Here is an 18129-nt window from a genome sequence, read left to right as displayed (position 1 = left end):
CGTTGGCTTCATCAAAGGATATCGCCGTGTATTTTACCAAGGTTTCTTTCTCTTACTCGTAAATACAAATATATTGGAGGGAGTATTTGTCAGTGAAATGTATTGGTGGATGTTTTTTGTTCTGGTAATAGGCAGCACTGACCATAGAGGCACAACAGAGTATCCAGGAAGGATTGTGACTTTAGAACCTGCTGATAGGGAAGTCTGTGTGAGTTTTTTCAATATTTTTCTAGTGGTTTTGCAATTCTATTTGCTTTCAAAGGCTAGCTACGCAATAAGATAAACGAAATCAGATTCTCTTTCTGATAAGTCTATGTAATAAGAAATTGTTGATTCTATTTCTAATAAACCCGTGAGAGTTGAGTTTGCCCATTGCCATTTAACATTTTGTTTTCAATTATGTTTATTTCTGTGTTATTGAAAATTATTGGAAATTGTTGATTCTCTTTCTAATAAACCTGTGAAAATTGTTTTTCCAGAAGAAGAGGATAAAAGAGCAGTGAATATGGTTTGAAAATTTCACAGAAACAGCTTGTATTGTTCATGGTTGAGAATGTTCCAAAAGCATAAATACAATCCAGTTAGAAATTGGTTGGAGCAATCCTTGTATCAGTGAATTTGTTCTAATGTCTTTGAAGCCTTTAACCTTCATGGTCGTTTTGTATTTGCTATCAATCCAGGCTCAAATTAAGGCCATCTCTTTCCATCGAATCCTTCTTGTGCATGTATTATTGACTTGGATGTAATTGGAAATTGTTGAATTTTTATAATATGAATATTATTTTTATTCCATTTTGTATTAGTGATGCAATTATTTTTAATATTAATTTATGTTGGTTATATATTCTACAACTTTTAAAATATCCATAAATAATTAAATAAATAAATTAAAAGCCATTTAAATAAATAAATAAAAATTAATTTATTAAAAATAATATACTCAGCAACGGATTTTCCGTTGTTGATTATAAATAATTCATCAATCAGCAACAGACAATCCGTTGCTGATTCACAAAAATAGCAACGGAATTTCCGTTGCTGAGAAATTAGCAACGACAAATTTGCATCCGATATTTTCCGTTGCTGATTTCGTTGCTAAATTATTTTAGCAACGGATTTTAGTATTATTTGTAACGGAGTGATCCGTTGCTAATTACTATATTTTTTAGTAGTGTCAATTGTTATTGAATATGGCGATTTGAATTTTTTGGATATATTTGAATAGAGAGAGAGAGGAGATAATAAATCTTTTTCTAATTTTTTTGTTGTAATTAATAAATAAGAGTAGCGATGTTAAGATGATATTATCCCATTGCAAGATAATAATGAAAAATTGACTATAGGTGGTTCCGATTTTTTTCAAGATTTTTAAGTTGTGTTTTTTTTAAATTATAAAATTAATTTTTTTATTTGTTTATGTTCTATTTTTTTTCATTTGTCAATTTAAGAAATATTTTTGTCCAAAAATAAAAGGATATCTATATATAAAAAATGAAATATATACAAGAATATATAAAAATTAAAAAAAAAACTTAAAAAATGTCGTAAATTTATTTAGAAAAGGCAAGAATTTTGTTAATGTTGTATATACATTTTTGGAAAAAATTTAGACATTTGTGATTTCCATGACTTGTGTCCTGATTGATAAAGCAAATCTTTGTCTCGTCTGAGTTGTTTTTAAAAAATTAATTTTTTATAAAAATATAAACACTAAAATATTTAAGTCAATAAATATAAAAAAATAGAATAATGTAAGAAAAGTTAAGGGGGTGCATATCTATGTCTAATGGCTAGAAATTAGATAGTTTGACTTGATTTTGGCTAGCTTTTATATGGTTACAACTTGGGTGGCATGTACCCTTGCATGGCTAACTTATGGCTCGGCTTTCCATGTCCTGTGCCCTGTGACCGGTTATATTTATATACTCGAGCCTTAGAATTTTTTCATGAAAAATGAGAATGTATTGGTATGTTACTATTGGTTAGTCATAATGGTCATTAGTTAATTATATGATGTCATAATTATTATGACATGCATGCTTTTGTTGTGTCATGTGTTTTGTATAAAAAAACTTGTATATATGTTTATAAAAAAAATTGTGTATATAAAAAAATTGTGTATGTGACTGCTGAAAATCCAAAAGAAAATTAGAAAAAAACATAAAAAGATGTCCATCAGATCAAGATTGAACAAACCATGTCAGTATCAGGTGTCAATCTAAGAATTCTAGCAGTCTGGGCTGGAATTTTGGACTGGCAAGAACGGCTGGTTTTTTGTTTTTTTTTTTTATTTTTATAGAAAAACTAGTGCACCATGAGTTAGTACAGCGTTGATATGGCTTGTATCAGTGTCCACGAAACACACACCCAGCTGATACGTTTTCCAAAAAAATGGAATCTACCATGTACAGAAGACAGTTAGATACATAATTAAACCGTCATTAATGCTCCACAACACGGCCAATTATATAGCAATTCGTAGTCAAAGTTCCGGTCTGGTTTGGTTCCAAGTGTACGGGGTATCATGCTGCATGCAGCCCTACAATATACCTCTAAAATTGGATTGCACTACCACAATCCAAGAACCAGAAACCCCCGCATACAGAGAAGGAGAGAAAGAGTTTCTTGTCTTGAGAGGGGAAAATAACTGAGTAGAGAGATCATGGCATGCACTTGCTTCGGTAGTGTTCACCCAGGTATTGCCATGATATTTGTTCAGATCGTGTTTGGAGGGATCAATATTTTCTACAAGCTGGTTATCAATGATGGCATGAGCATAAGGGTAGCAGTTGCTTATCGCTTGCTTTTTGGTGCAGCCTTCCTGTGTCCTATTGCTCTCATTGTTGAAAGGTACGTAATTAATGGTTATTATTTACTTATTTTTATATTTCAATAAACTTATATATAGTTCAATGACAGTACTCTTGCTTCTTGCATAACGTTAACTCTTATATTCGAGTCACACCTTCAACAATTAATTTCATATAGTAAAATATGTGTGTGTATGTGCTCAAGCTCCTTTGCTCTCGGCATGCATATATATATATATATATATATATATATATATGGTTCTCTCCTTTGAAGAAGCACGTAATATTTAATTGGTTAATTAAATGAAACTTTTGTTTAAACTGAAAAAAATGAATATTGTTGCCTTTTGCTTGGACAAAAAATATATGGGAAATTTCAGAAACCCATTTTAGTCAATTTAATAGCATATTTATAACTTTCTGAATTGAAATAGAATCAATTCGGAGAATTTAATAAAATCTCAAAAGTTTTTGAGTATTAAAAATTGAATTTTATATAAAATTTAATTTTTAAAAATAATACAAAAATAAATTAGATGTCAACCCTGTACGTAATTTACAATTCTAAAAAAAAATTAATATTAAAACTAAGTTTTCTAAAATACCTCGTTTTTTTAAAAAAAAAAAACTTTAAAGAAATAAGATGAAAATTAATAACAAGAATAATATAAAAAATTAATTGAATTGAATTATATCTTATTCAAATATTTAAATTCAATTTATTTTTTAATTAAATTCACATGAAATATTATGATTGAATTCAAGTCGAGGAGTTATTCATTCCAAACAACCTGCATAGAAATTCCAACACTATTTATTGCTATTTAGGAAGATACTGTATTATGCTAATTAATTCTTCTCTTGTATCCATGGACCATTTTGTTGACACGCAAATCAATTCTTCTTGTCTCATAAGGACAAATACATACGTTACAGGAATCTAAATGACTTGTACATGGAATGTAAGTCACTCGTATATATTCGTATGAACCGTTCATCCATATCCATTCCGGCCGGTATATATATATGGTATATATCATTCCTAGTCACTCACCCACAAGAAAAATTATATACACACACTTGAAGTTTTTTTTTTTTTTTTCATAGAAGCTCAATCATTTAAAGTACATGGAATCCACATTTTATTATAAAGCATTTGTTGGTAAATCATTTTTATTGCTACTAATTAAAACCTGACAATTCCTAGAGAAACAAAGAAGAAAACTACATTATGAAAGTCAAAAAAATTATTACCCTTGATTCAGTTGATATCCTTTTAATTTTGTATGGCAGGAACAAGAGACCAAAGCTGACATGGGTTGTCTTCTTTCAGATATTCTTCCTTGCTCTATTCGGGTATGGCCCTACGCGTGTGTGTGTGAACAAGAGACCATAGCTGACATGTGTAGAATTAAACTAATATTAAAATATTCTCATGTCGTTTCCAGAAAATCTAGCTTTGGGATTCTTGAACAAAACATCTTAAGTTCAAATCTTGAGAGAATGAATTTGGAATTTAGGAATCGATGAGGGTTTTCTCTATTTTATATTTCAAACCAGTTACACCTTGTTTAAATCAGAAAAAAATTCCGAAATATTCATAGACATTATAGCATTGATCATGAAAAAGATGGTGAATTGTTTTTTTTTTTCAGGGGATCAATATACCACAATTTATACCTGGCAAGCTTAAACTTAACATCCATGACATTTGCTGCAGCTTTGTACAATCTTAGCCCAGCATTTACGTACATAGTTGCCCTCCTTTTCAGGTGAGTTTTATTATTACTATTATTAATCTTTTTGTTTATTTAATAAAATAAGTAGCAGCAAAACAATTAATTTTTATTTAGGAAGAAGCAATCAGCAGGTTTTTGCTTCTTCTTTTCTTTTCTTTTTTTATGAATATCATGATTTTCGAGACAACAGGTTCTTCCATACAAGTCAAGATAATTTGTTATTGTTAAAGTACCAGTGAAGAAACCTCACTGTTGCAGAATTTTTTATGGTGTTAAGTAGTTATTTCTTCCCTTTAAAAAAAAAGAAGAAAGATAGATAGATGATGAAAAAGAAAATTAAATCTAATATCTATAAAAAAAAAAATAAGAGCATTTCTATTTATATTGAAAAATATTTCTTTTGTTTTCTCTTTCTTGTTTCTATCTTTTTCTTCTATCTGTTTTTTTTTAAAATGAATATTTACCGTTTTGATCACCATAAAATTATAAATACGGTAAAACTAGACCTCCAAATGTAGCCATAATTTACTAGAAAGGCAACATAAAATAACTTTTTCGTTGTTTCTTCAGGATGGAAACTTTGTCACTAAATAATGCACGGGGGATAGCTAATGTGGCAGGCACTGCAATATGCATAGGAGGCGCAATGCTGCTTACATTTTACAAAGGCATTGAGATCAACATCTGGCACACCAACATTAATCTTCTGAAATATCATCATAATCATCACCAGAACACTGTAGGATCAGTGAAACAACAAATGTTTGGCTTGGCAATTTCTCTGATTGCATGTGTGTTTTATGCTTTTTGGGTGATACTTCAGGTAAAGTAAGATAGATTTAGATGATTTGGTCACATATATGCCCTTATGCTCAAGTAAAGCAATTGCTTTTGGGGTGATACATGCGGGTTTTTTTTCTCACCATTAATTTATTCCTATAAATATTATACAAGAACCTTAATTGTAAAATTATAGGAAGATTTGAATAAAATCTTCCAAGAGCGTGGGGACTAAAATGCTAAAAAACTAATTCGACACAAAAACTTAAATTATTAGGTGAAGTCTCGAGATATAATTTATATTATTCTCTATCACATCTTCTCAAGTAAACTTGAAATTTATATATGTTTATTCTAACTTGTGTTATTAATTAATTTTAATTAGAAGAAAAAATAAAAGTGGTGAGATTGAAACTTGTAATCGTTTGGTTAGCAAAATTTTAATATTATATTAAAAAATTATCTCAATCAAGAAAACCTAAATTATTAGGTGATGTCTTAAGATATAATTTATATTATTTTTTAACATAAAATTATCATCATCTCTTAAAATTATACGATCTGTATAATTATGGTAACAAGTCACCATATTACTTATATTTCTTATGTTGGGTTTAATTAATGACAGGCGAAAATTAATGAGAGGTACCCATGCTTCTACTCCAGTACAGCTTTGATGAGTTTGATGGGATCAATTCAGGCTATTATTTATGCACTTTGCTTTGAAAGGAAATGGTCTGACTGGAAGCTTGAATCGAACATCCGCCTCATTTCTGTCATTTACTTGGTAAGTACCATTATAAATATTAAGATGCCTTATAGTGCATGCCTCCCTAAGAAAAGAACAACTTATATTATGTATAATTAGTTAAATTTGTCGAGTAATTCATGCCTTCCAAGCAATCTAATTACGATCCAATCCCAATCACATTTAGGGAAATTCTAGTGCCTTTGTATGGACTAGATGATTTTATATCCTGACCGAAGCAAACCACGATGAAACATGGGATTTCATCCAAAAAAAGTAGTATATAAAGTTGAGAATTGGGTTTTTTTCCTACAAAATTGTTTAATCCCTTGATGTTGATGGACTTGGTTTGCAGGGGTTCTTAGCATCTGGGCTGAATATCACTTTGATGGCATGGTGCATAGCTAAAAGAGGCCCATTATATGTAGCCATCTTCAATCCCTTGATGCTTTTGGTTGTGGCATTGGCAGGTTCCCTGGTCTTTCAAGAGAAACTTCATTTGGGAAGGTGCTTGAACTTTCTTTTAACCACACAAGGATTCTTAACATTTAATTCTTCCACGCTTAGACAAATATCCCTAACATTTAATGCAGCTCACTTGTCAATGTATTTTGATGGCACAGCATATTGGGGGGAGTGTTGATAATAACTGGATTATACACCGTGCTGTGGGGGAAAAGTAAAAATGCGAAGAACAAAAAGCAACCTGCAGTGTTGCCAAACAATTCTGATCAGGAATCACCAGAGGTTGCTGTTACCCCTCAATCTGAAGTCAATAAAGGTAGCGCTGTGTAGATTAATTAATCTTTGTAATGCTATAGTTCATGACATTGTAATTTAATTGCATGCCTAGAAGCATATCAGCGGGAAAGAAATAATGGTTGCATTTCCGTTCATCGACCGAAGAATTATATAAATAATTCTCCTTTCCAGGCGTGTAATTGCTGAATTATACAATGGTGAACTGTTAGAATTTGTAGTTTAATTTGCGTTTCATCGATGGTTAATTCTTCACCTATTGTGCTCGACAGCTTTTAATACCACTCCGGGCTACAATCACACCTTATCTTATAATGGTGGAGACGAAAGTGTAGCTTTATTATAAGGATATTACAAGTTAAAATCCCCCTCTCCATCTCTTCCAATAGGGGGAGAAAGATGCAATTGGCTTCCAAATATCTACTTGGAATTATTTTTTTATAATTAATGCCTTTACAAGGGAATGGTAGCATGCATGAAAAGCAAGAACCTAAATGTTACACTAACAATGGGCCCTTAGGTTCCGCTTGCACTGCCTGTTTCAACTCTAAGCATTCTCTGTCAGCTTCAGCTTTTAAACTGTTCTCATCATTCATTTTCTCTTCTTTTCTTTTTCCCCATAGAACACTATAAAGTCCTCCGACCAGCATGAGCCCACCCAAAACACTACAACACAAGAAAGTGGACAAAAGAAATTAAAAACAATAGATCAGTGGCTAATTTAGAGCATAAAATTGATACTTGAGACAGAAAACACTATATTAATACTTATGGATGAGGGGATCCAATTGAGAAATATTAGTGTATAACTTAAGGTTAAGACTTCTTCCTGTGGATTACAAAGAACTGAGGTTAAGTACCTTCCCAAAGTGATGGTCTCGCATAGGAGAATAGAAGAAAAAATCATTGTAAAGACCAAAGTGAATGGAGTTGACATGGCCAAGAAAACTGGCCCTTTCTTCTCTATAACCCATGCTTGCAAGTAAAATGTAACACCAGTCACGACAATTCCCTGTCACAATTCGCAAAAGTTATATTAGCATATAGGTACTTATATATTTTCTACAACTTATTTGAATTAATTATAAAAAAAACCATCGATCTTAGTGAAGCATGTATCAACGAATTATTTAGTCCAAAAAATACAAGTACCTCGTAATATTATAAAAAAAATGTGAAATGAAATATATATAATTCATAGTTATAAAACTCAGTTGATGAATAATCTAACTCAAGCTTTAGGTGTCATAGTTGGGAAAGTCAAGTCATAATAGCATCATTTCAAGATTTAAAAAAAAAAATTAAAATAATGTTATTTAAAAAAATAAAACAAATCAAATCAAGTTTTAAATTGATTTACCGGGTCAATTCTCATTTAATTCAATATAAAATCCAGCCTAAGATAAATCCTGGATCAGAGGATCACTAGATTGACATAGCAGTCCAGGCAATGTTTAATAACATGGTATAATGTCACCTTAGTGACTAAAATGTGAGGCAAAGAAGACACTATAAAGAGTGGATAGATAATTTACACAGTAAGCTACAGCAAGAAGTCTGACGTTCCAGCCCAGCTCCCACTCACGAGGATCTCTTTCAGCGGCAACGGCAATGGCAAATAACTGAATTGTGCTTAGAAAGCACTGAAGAGTTATGAATAGAAGCTTTGATGGGTAATTTTTCAAAACTCTTACCTGTCTCAAAACAGTGAGCAAAGCCATGATGAAAAATGCATACATAAAACTAAAAGGTTTTAGACCCTGTGTTTCACAATATACTCCTTCAGCCCTTATAAATTAAAATTTCACAATATTAACCATTCTTTTCTGCAAAGTTTCAATATGGCCTTTCGTGGTTAAAACCTAATTAATGGAAGCCAATCAATAATCATTTTTTTCCTAAACTATTAAGGGCTGAAGTTGAACCTTGTATAAAGTACAAGGGTTGGAATATAGTTTATTGAATTATAAAAACGTAGGTAGAGTTACCTGCAACATTTCATATATAAAATTAAAAAAAAAAAAAAAGTACCTGCAACACTAGCCATAAGCCCCATAAAATATTGGACAAGAACAAGAGGAAGCAACCCTTTATCCTGGTTTGGCTAGAAGGAATATGACTAATAATTCCTTGGCTGTTATGACTCCCAGAGAGGTGCTGAAGGCACATAAGATTAAAGTGAGGGCCCTTGTATAAGGCCAGGGTTGCTGCGCCAGCTATACATGCTACTATCCCTGCAATCTTGGCAATCCCTGAGACTGTCTTAAATTTCAACACCTCCATCCTGTAATTCCATACTATATAAGTTAATCCAAAGAAACCTAAAGTTTAATCACAAAAAAAAAAAAGTTCCAATTTGCAAATACATGAAATGATAAGTAATTTCATTGCTTTTGTTTCTTAGCTCTAAACTACAATGGGTATATGATGTATATGCTTCTCCAGTCCACAGCCCCCACACTATAATACGTACCAAGGTCACTGTAATCAATCAAGTCTTACGTGTTCAAATTACAAATTTGGTCCAATTTCTATATAAAAAAAAATTCGGGGAATATATAATTAAAACTAAAAACTTGCAATTGGGTCCGTGTGGAAATCAAATAAAACAAGCTTGCCAATCTCCATGCATGATGATTAATTCTTAAGAGATTACTAGCTAGCTATAGTTGACGAAAAAGTAAAGTAAGTTCTGATGGAGGTGCTAGCTATAGTATAAGAATCCTAGATTTCTAATGGAGAGAAGAAAATTGACAAGAATCCTTGATTTAAAATGGATAAAAGCAAAGTTGACGAGAATAACAAGCTGATTGTATAATTTGTGTAGACGTTCGTGGTAAAATAATGACAATCAAAAGGACGGTTAAATTGTTAATAAAGGGGGGAATTTTGATAAATAATTGATATCATGAAAAAATAAAAGCTAAAGAGCAATATTTTTCAAAGCAATTATTAACATACATTTGAATCAAATCACTTTATTAACTAACATTTGAATCCAATTCGATCCATCAAATATATATAAGCACAGAAAAAGTGTTAATATCCATTTAATTTATTTACTATAGTGTACTAATTATTATCCATCTATTATTTAATAAATGTTCTTTAAGGTATTCCTACAGAATTTATGCCCATCAAAGTTTAGTGGTAGGGTTAAACGTCATAACTAAATTCGAATAAGAAATTACAAAGCAATCTTACCAAAATGGGATAGTGTCATTGTTCATTTTAGATGCTCTAGCAACAGTTTGAAGAAGCACCATGAGATCATAGATCTCCAAGCACTAGCAAATTGCTTGTAGGTAGGTCTCGAAGTGGGAAAACATGAAATTTCTTTGAAGGTGTACATGAACATTATGTCGTGCCAAGGTGGTGAACATCAATTTTTTTTTAGTGATGTATTATGTATAGATGAACGTGAGACTCGAAACCTAAAAAGAATCAGCGTTTCTTGCTTTTTCAAGAAAAAATCTATATATGGACTCCGAAGCTCGTTTGTGTTGATGAACACCACCTTGCTTGTACTTAATAATGGAAGTTTGGCTGTTATTACCTGAGTAGAAGTGCCAAGAAGAAAGTGATGACAGGAAGGCAGTTTGAAATTGCAGCAGCCAATGTCGCGGTTGCATAGATGATGCCAATACCAAATATATCCAAGCAGAAACTAATTCTGATCAAATTGAAACCACAAAAGAAAATAACATTTTCAAATTGTTTAGACACTAATTTATTGTTCAAGAAAAAGATCGAAATACTCTCAGAACATTGAATATATATTCAAATTGCTTTAAAACCAGGGTCATGCATGTTGATCATGGCAAGGACTCGTACTCTAGAAAAAAAGTAGTTGTAAACTGAATTTGAATACATACCCAAATAGAGCGAGGAAGAAAATCTTGCAGAAGGTAACAAACGATAGTGGTGGTCTATTTTTCCTATAAAATTAATTCAAGATTAAATAATTGTCAACTTAATTTCAACATCTTAATTAATAAAGACCAAGATGATCATACCAAAAAAAAGAGAAAGAAAAACATGGGAATTGAATAGAATTATACCATTCGAAATAGAAGGCAAAAGGGGCTAAGAAAAGAGTTGCCGCAGCCTGTCTATAGAAGACAAACACATAGTTGTTCATACCACCATTGAAAGCAGCCTTTGAGATCATGAACATTCCACCATAGATTGATTGCACTAAAAGCACAGCCAAATAAGGCTTCTTTTCACCCATTACTCAATGAAAATATGTATATATCAGAGCTTCAAAACAAAATTATATAAGCTAGCTAGAACTTCAATATGGTTAAAGCTACAACAAATGTTGAAAGATTTGCATGTTTGGTTATGTTGAGCAAGGTTTATATAAGTTTAACATTCAAAGGGTAATAATGAGAACATCCGATGAAAACTACTGGCCCCTTCTCTATGGGGACGTGTGTGGCCAAGATAGGAGGCTACTTTATTACCATAACAAGGGACCACCTAAAGGTTTGTTATAATGGTGTCTCTATTCACTACCCATGCAGCGATTGTATTTCGAATTGGAACCTTTGATAGCAACTTGAGTAAACCTCTCTTTTCACGAGGGCCTTGGTGGTATATACTATATACTACTATAATTCCAGCTTCTCAGCTCATCGTGTGAGTACATTTGTATCCCGCATCCATAGTGCATTTGTATTTTTCTCAAGAGGGACCTACTTCTCCTTGGTTTTCAGAGAAAACTAGATAGTTGCCACCTGCTATGCTATGAGCTATCTTAATTTTTTTAACAGTATAGAAAAAATAAGATAATGTAGGATTTTTAAAAAAAAAATGAGATTTTTGTCATTGACTTCATTATTTTTAATAAGCTTGCATAATTTTCATAATACAAATAAAAAATGCAACTATAATAAATAGAGTGACAAAAATAATTGATAGCGAAAAAAGATAAAGAAACCGACCTGAACCTATCCAAGCTAGTATGTCAAATTTACGACCTGATCATGATATTAAGGTACTTAAAAAAATAAATTGATTAAAATAATGAAATTTAAATATCAAACAATTCAATGTTGAATGGCAGAACAAGAAACAAATTCATTAAAAAAAAAGCAATGAAAAAAAAATTAAATCAACTTGGGTTAACTTGTTAACCCTGTGACCATAAACATAGAATTGGGATAATTCTATAGAAAGAAAAGCAAAAAGAAAAGGATCAAAAATCAATTCTCAATAAACCAAATGTTAAAGGATGAGATAGGAAAAAATCAAATTGAAAAATAACATAAAAAAACTGAAGTTAATTTATGTTAATATTCAAAACTCGTGACTCTTATCATGAGCCTAAAACTAACATCATAGAAAGCAAACCCTAAAAAATAACAAAGTATGATTCTCAATCACAAAATGATGAAGGATAAAAAATTGAAAATAAAAGCAATAAAAAAAGGACTTAAAACAAAACAAAACAAAATAAATAGCAATAAAAGAATGAACCACAAATTTGACATAAAAATAAATCAAAATCAAATGTTAAGGGATGAAATTAAAAATAAATTCAATTATGAAAATAATAAAAAAATAGCAATTAAAAGAAAAAAAACCAAATTTTATATAAAAATTAAATGAAACCAAATGACGTTGGAATAAATTGAAGAAAAATATTAATCAAGAAAAAATTAACTATTGATTCAATTAAATATAGTTGATTAACCTTGTATGTGCAAGCAAAGTTAATCAATCTAAAAATATCTCCCTCATATCCGAAATACAAGAAGGATTTTAAAAAAATATTTCTTTAAAATTAATTAAAAACTAAAAGTTATTTTTTATTCACTAAGATATAATTTACTATAGATTAGAACACTGAAATAATTATTTTGTCCTTCTAAAAAAAAAACAGCCTAGCTTTCAGGAATAATATGGTCTTTCTCATATAATTTATTGGTCATTTCAAAATTTATTTAGACAAATTCACCTTATTATATTTTTTAACACAGTAAAATAATTTAATTATCCTTAGCAAAAAAATATTAAACTTGCATACAGATTTTTTTTTATTTTTTAAAAAATAATGAAATGACTTAATTATCTTTAAACTCAAAAAATCTTAAGTTGTTGTCCAAGAGCATTTTTATCTTGTCATTATGTTTTTTCTTATTATTATCAAGTTCGCTTAAATAACTATTTAATAAATATAAATATTATTAAGAAAAGTGTCAAATTCATGTGGTTCTATTCGGGAACTAAGTGTCACCTTTCACGATAGTGTTTGAATCATCTTGACATCCTCTCTATTATGCGGCGACACATGTGGTCAATATATAGGCCTCTAGTTTGGCATTGATAGCTCTTTTTTTTTTTTGTTCTTTTCTTTTTTTCTCTTTCTTGATTTACATGCTGACCCTTTAAAACTTCAAGTCAACCCTTTAATTTATTTTTTTCAGATTTGGTTTATATTATTTTGATTATTATTTTTATATGAAATAATTTATAAAATTGAATATATTTTTTTCAATTTCATTCTTTTTTTTTCATATATCAAATCTAGTTTTTATTTTTTTTATTGTCATTTATTTTATTTGAGATAATTTTAAAAATTAAATTATTTTTTTATTTCAACCTTCTTTATTTTTTTCTTATCAGATTTTATCCTTATTTTTTTATTACTATTTTTTTTACCTTAACAAATTTTTAAATTGAATTTTTTTTTTGTATCATTCAACATTAAATTGGTTGGAAATTGAGTTTTTTTATTGAGTTCAAATCTAGAATTTTACGGGTTGCAAATTTGGAAAATTAAACCGGGTTTAGGAGATCCGTTCGAATTTTGGTTTTTCTTTTCTATTTTTTAAGCTCATGTATTTTCAGTTTCATCTTTTAATATTTATTTTTAAGCTCATACTGACTCGAGTGAGCTGAAGTAGGGTTTTTGTTTTTACATTTTTTGGATTATTTTTTTATTTAATTTTGTCCTTCAATATTTTGTTTGTTAGAAATTAATTTGAGTTTTTTTTTATTTTATTTTCTATGGAGTTATCGTATTCTTATTTAATTTTTTTCCTTTATTTTTCAGATAAGATCCTTCAACATTTGATTATTTTAAAATTAATTATTTATTTCAATTTTATTCTTTGGTATTTGATTGATTAGGAAGTGGTATTCATGTTTCTTTCTCTCTTTCTTTTCTACGAGGCTATCTCAATTTTATGTCTATGACTATGGGGTTAGCGAGTTAACCTAATTTGACTTGAGAAGGAGTTTCTTTTTTTTAATTCTTTTCAGTTTTGCCCTTCGATATTGAGGTATTTGATAATTAAACTTCATGATTTTATTTAATTTAATTTTAATAGAGTTACCCTAGAGGCATGACCTTGCATATTTAGCATACCGAATAGGCTCAATTTATTTATTTATTTATTACCTTTTTTTTAGTTGTTGTTCTTTCATTTTATTTTTCACTGGATATTTTCTTTTATTCGGGTTATTAAACACAATTAAGTCATTAACTGGAGTCTTAATTTTTTTTTTAAAAAAAAAAAAAACACTTGCAACAGCTGACACTTATAGTTTAGAACTAAAGGTGCATATGAGCGTCGTCTAATGACAATATACCTAGTTTCGTCCCATTGTAGCTGTTGTGACTGGGAAATGGAGGCAAAATCTCCTACTTAGTTAAAACTATTTTCACGCATCCCTTTTGCAACAACAAACACCAATCTTTTAAAAGAGAAGGAAAAAATAAGATATTTTTTCTTTTATTTGATTGCAAGAAGTATTCTTCGATAACATTATATGTTAATAAAATTAAGTTTTTTTTTTCTTGAATATTTTTAATCAAGCAATCTTTATATTTTAAAAAAGTTAAATAAATTCTTTTAAATATTTGTTCTAAAATTTAAATTTTAAAAATAAAAAAATTCAACACATCTAATCAACAACCAAATCAGTCTACTATATAAAAAAACAAACTAGATAGATGGCCTGCACTAAATTGCGGGCTGAGTTATTATTTTTCTAGTATAAAAAAAATATGTCTAGGCAATAATAACCTGAATCAACTTGGAATAACTTTAATAACATGTGATTCAGGTATGAGATCAAGATAACCCTGCAAAAATAAAAGTGAAAAAAAAAAAACAAATCTCAAGACTTAATAATCTAATGTCAAACAATGAAAATAAAAAAGATATCATCAAACAAAAAATATTGTGTCAACCAAAGTAAAGTTGACTAACTGCCACACGCAATGTGAGACTAAGATAAAAAAATTTTAATTTTAACAAAAAAGCATAGAAAAAAAACTGAAGTTAAATTAATAAAAAATAATTGAAAAAACTCAAGTTAATTCGAGTTAATTTAACTAACACGCACCAGGAATAACCTAATAAAAAGAAAAATGAAAGAATCACAAAGTTTAAAGGCCAATAATTTAATGCTAAATAATGAAAGTGACAAAAATCAATTTCATAAAAACAAATTTTGAAAAGAAAAAAATCTTGAGTCAAATCAGGTTAACTTGACTAATATTTTTTATTAAAATAATATTTTTTTATTTTTTGTTCAGAAATATATTAAAATAATATTTTTTTTATTTTTTAAAAAAATTATTGTTGACATAAGCGCATCAGAATAATCTGAAAACACCAAAAAAATATTAATTTGAAATAAAAAAAATAAAAAAATATTTTTAAAACACAAATCAAACATAATCTTTATTTTATTTGCGATAAAAAACTGATTCAAAATCTGTAAGCCTCCACTCAACACAGGAAATATTTCTTTATAGAATGCATCTTTTTTATTTTATATCAATATATGAGATCTCTTCCTTTCTTCATATTTTATCATTTTATATGATTCCTTGTATAAATTATTATATTAAAGAATGTAGACCATGCACTAAAATTTATTTAATAAAAAAGATTTACATGGGGTGAAATGTTCTGCTTTTGTTGATGTTTATGCATATTTTTTGGTACGTGATTGATAAAGTAATTAAAGATTAGAATTCCTGATGCCCTCTTTTCGTGTGGCTGTTTGATAAGGATCCGATTTTATAAGATTACTTTTTTATAAGGCATGATAGTTATTATTATTAATTATGTAATGGCCACATTACATATCATAAAGAACTTTCAAAGTTACACAAAGAAAAAAGGAATTCGATGACACCAATATTTCAGAGGCTTCAAGAATAAGAAACATGTTTCAATTACTTTTAATTTTTTTAACTATTCATATTAGAAAATAATATAAATCATATCCTGAGATCTCATCTAAAAGTTTAAGCTATTGGGTTGAGATGGTTCTTTAACATGCTATCAGAGCCTTGATGATCAAGTGATCACGAGTTCGAATTTCATCACCCTCGTTTATTTGATAAAAATCAAGCACAAGATAATATGGGCATATGCAAGTTTCAATCTCAAAAGGCTTTTACTTAAGGGGGTATGTTAAAAAATAATATAAATCATATTATGGGACCTCACCTAATAGTTTAAGCTATTGGGTTGAATTGATTCTTTAACACATATGAGTTCATGGCAATGCTTGAAATTTCATGTCTTGAAAATATTATATTACTTCAAAGTAATTCTCAATATTTACTTAATGAAAAAAAGATCGACACAATTAAAAGAAGAAATCTATAATATGATACTCTAAAGTCTAAAAACAATTTATAATTTCTACATTGATATGAAAATACTTTATTTTATTCTTTTTTCTTGTCTTTATCTAACTTTTCACGAATAAATATTAATAAATATTACTTTTAAAGTAATATAAAAAATTTCCCACGTATCTTTATTTAGTTTAATAATTGTGTCACTTTGAATTTTATAGTCTAAAAGAGAGCTATTGCTTTCTTAATAGTTGATAATTGAGTCAAATTAAATTGCTCCCTTCATTTCATTACCGTTAAGTTATCTTATATGGTATCTACCTGACAACCATATTCATATCACATTAATCATAACTTGTATCAATTATCAAGTGTGCAAGTGTGCATTTTTCACATAAAAATTTCAAATCCAATTGTTTTTTTTAGTGAATGGATAAACACAACTAATTAATATATATATATATATAGATTATTTGGACCTCAATCCAAATAACCCTAGTTGTCCTAGGCCTGGTCTAGGCGACCAACCCTTCTGGTCACCTTGGGCCTAGCTCAAGTGACTAGGCATTGCGCCTGCTCAAGCCTAGATGATAAGACCTACTAGTTGTTAGGCCTAGGAGACTAGTGTAATTTTCTTTTCTCTCACATTTATTTCTCATATTTATTTTTCTTATATTATACTCACAATTTTAATACGCAACATATACAATTTTTTGGTCTCGCACCCACAATTTGTTTTGTAAGATAGACACCATTTTCTATCATCAATAACTACATTTTTAATGCGTCTACCAGCCCATATGAACATCAATAAAAATAAATATACTCTAGCACACAAACATGGCATACTGACTTCTCTTCTCATCACACACCAAGCATAGAACTCATAGCAAAGATCACACCAACCAATGAGCCACTTTAGTTAGCTAATGACACGATTCCCTTCTCTATAAAGAAATTACAAGGATATATAAATACACCTGATTACTTGACCAAGGAGGAAAAGTTTTTCTAGCACACCAAGTCTATAATGCTACAATGCTCGGATAGTCTAATGCTTGAGTGTCTCTTATCCCAACAAGAAATCAGTGTTGCAAGAACCACTCATCAACTCGGTTTGCTAGTCAAGCAAATTAATTTTTCTATGTGAAGTTTTTTTATGACTATGTTAGTGGCGTCGTCTATGAAAAACATAATAAAAAGTTATTTCATTCCCTTTCACTCTTCATCAGAAACACTTTTCATGGTTGATGAAATTTCAAAATGAGGGAAAGTAATTGATCTCCCTACCATAGGGATTCCATCTCCCTTAAATCTCAAACAACTCTTCCAACAGGTACAAATGCTCAATTATATTGTTATGTTGATACAATTATATTTTGCACCTTTTCTCTTACACAACAACAAGCACCACTAAATATGCAATGATGACTCTATTTCCTTGAAAAGACAGGGTAGAATAACATGTAAGCGAGTAATGCTCACACTTCTACACTCAGAAAGTGTTACACATATTGTTCTTATACAAAATATTTCAAATAATCTAGTCATCATCAATCTCCATTCAAGTCTCACTTAAGCACAAGAAAAATACCTAGGCATTATACAAGCTCCATGACTTCATAAGTTTGTGAGCAATAATACAACCTTTATCAAGTGGGAAAATCTCTACTTTTCATG

At 29.6% G+C, this 18129-nt stretch overlaps 1 protein-coding gene across 2 annotated transcripts; it reads right to left on the bottom strand.

The window, feature by feature from the left end:
• Positions 1-7154: 7154 nt before the first annotated feature.
• On the bottom strand, positions 7155-11183 carry LOC7492033 (WAT1-related protein At5g64700). Of its 2 annotated transcripts, XM_002300170.4 has the most exons (7): positions 10898-11183; positions 10712-10774; positions 10393-10509; positions 8868-9120; positions 8372-8530; positions 7697-7848; positions 7155-7502 (listed from the first exon to the last, which is right to left on the bottom strand). In XM_002300170.4, the coding sequence occupies exons 1-7, from the start codon at positions 11068-11070 to the stop codon at positions 7334-7336; spliced, it is 1086 nt and encodes a 361-aa protein (XP_002300206.2). In that variant the 5' UTR covers positions 11071-11183; the 3' UTR covers positions 7155-7333. The 2 variants fall into 2 exon arrangements, with proteins under 2 accessions (XP_002300206.2, XP_024437783.1); XM_024582015.2 differs by lacking the exon at positions 8372-8530.
• Positions 11184-18129: the final 6946 nt, after the last annotated feature.

This window comes from Populus trichocarpa, chromosome 1 (assembly GCF_000002775.5).
Source record: "Populus trichocarpa isolate Nisqually-1 chromosome 1, P.trichocarpa_v4.1, whole genome shotgun sequence".
Taxonomy (NCBI): domain Eukaryota; kingdom Viridiplantae; phylum Streptophyta; class Magnoliopsida; order Malpighiales; family Salicaceae; genus Populus; species Populus trichocarpa.
The sequence above is the reverse complement of the archived record's forward strand: the minus strand, read 5'-3'. Positions and strand labels throughout refer to the sequence as shown.

Bases quoted from the DNA above. Each gene is read 5' to 3' on its own strand.
- LOC7492033 (XM_002300170.4), bottom strand. From the start codon at position 11,070: ATGGGTGAAAAGAAGCCTTATTTGGCTGTGCTTTTAGTGCAATCAATC. The intron at 10,510-10,711 runs GTATGTATTCAA...CAATTTGATCAG, and splicing joins TTCTTCCTCGCTCTATTTGG to AATTAGTTTCTGCTTGGATA. The intron at 9,121-10,392 runs GTAATAACAGCC...ATGGAATTACAG, and splicing joins TTCTTGGCACTTCTACTCAG to GATGGAGGTGTTGAAATTTA.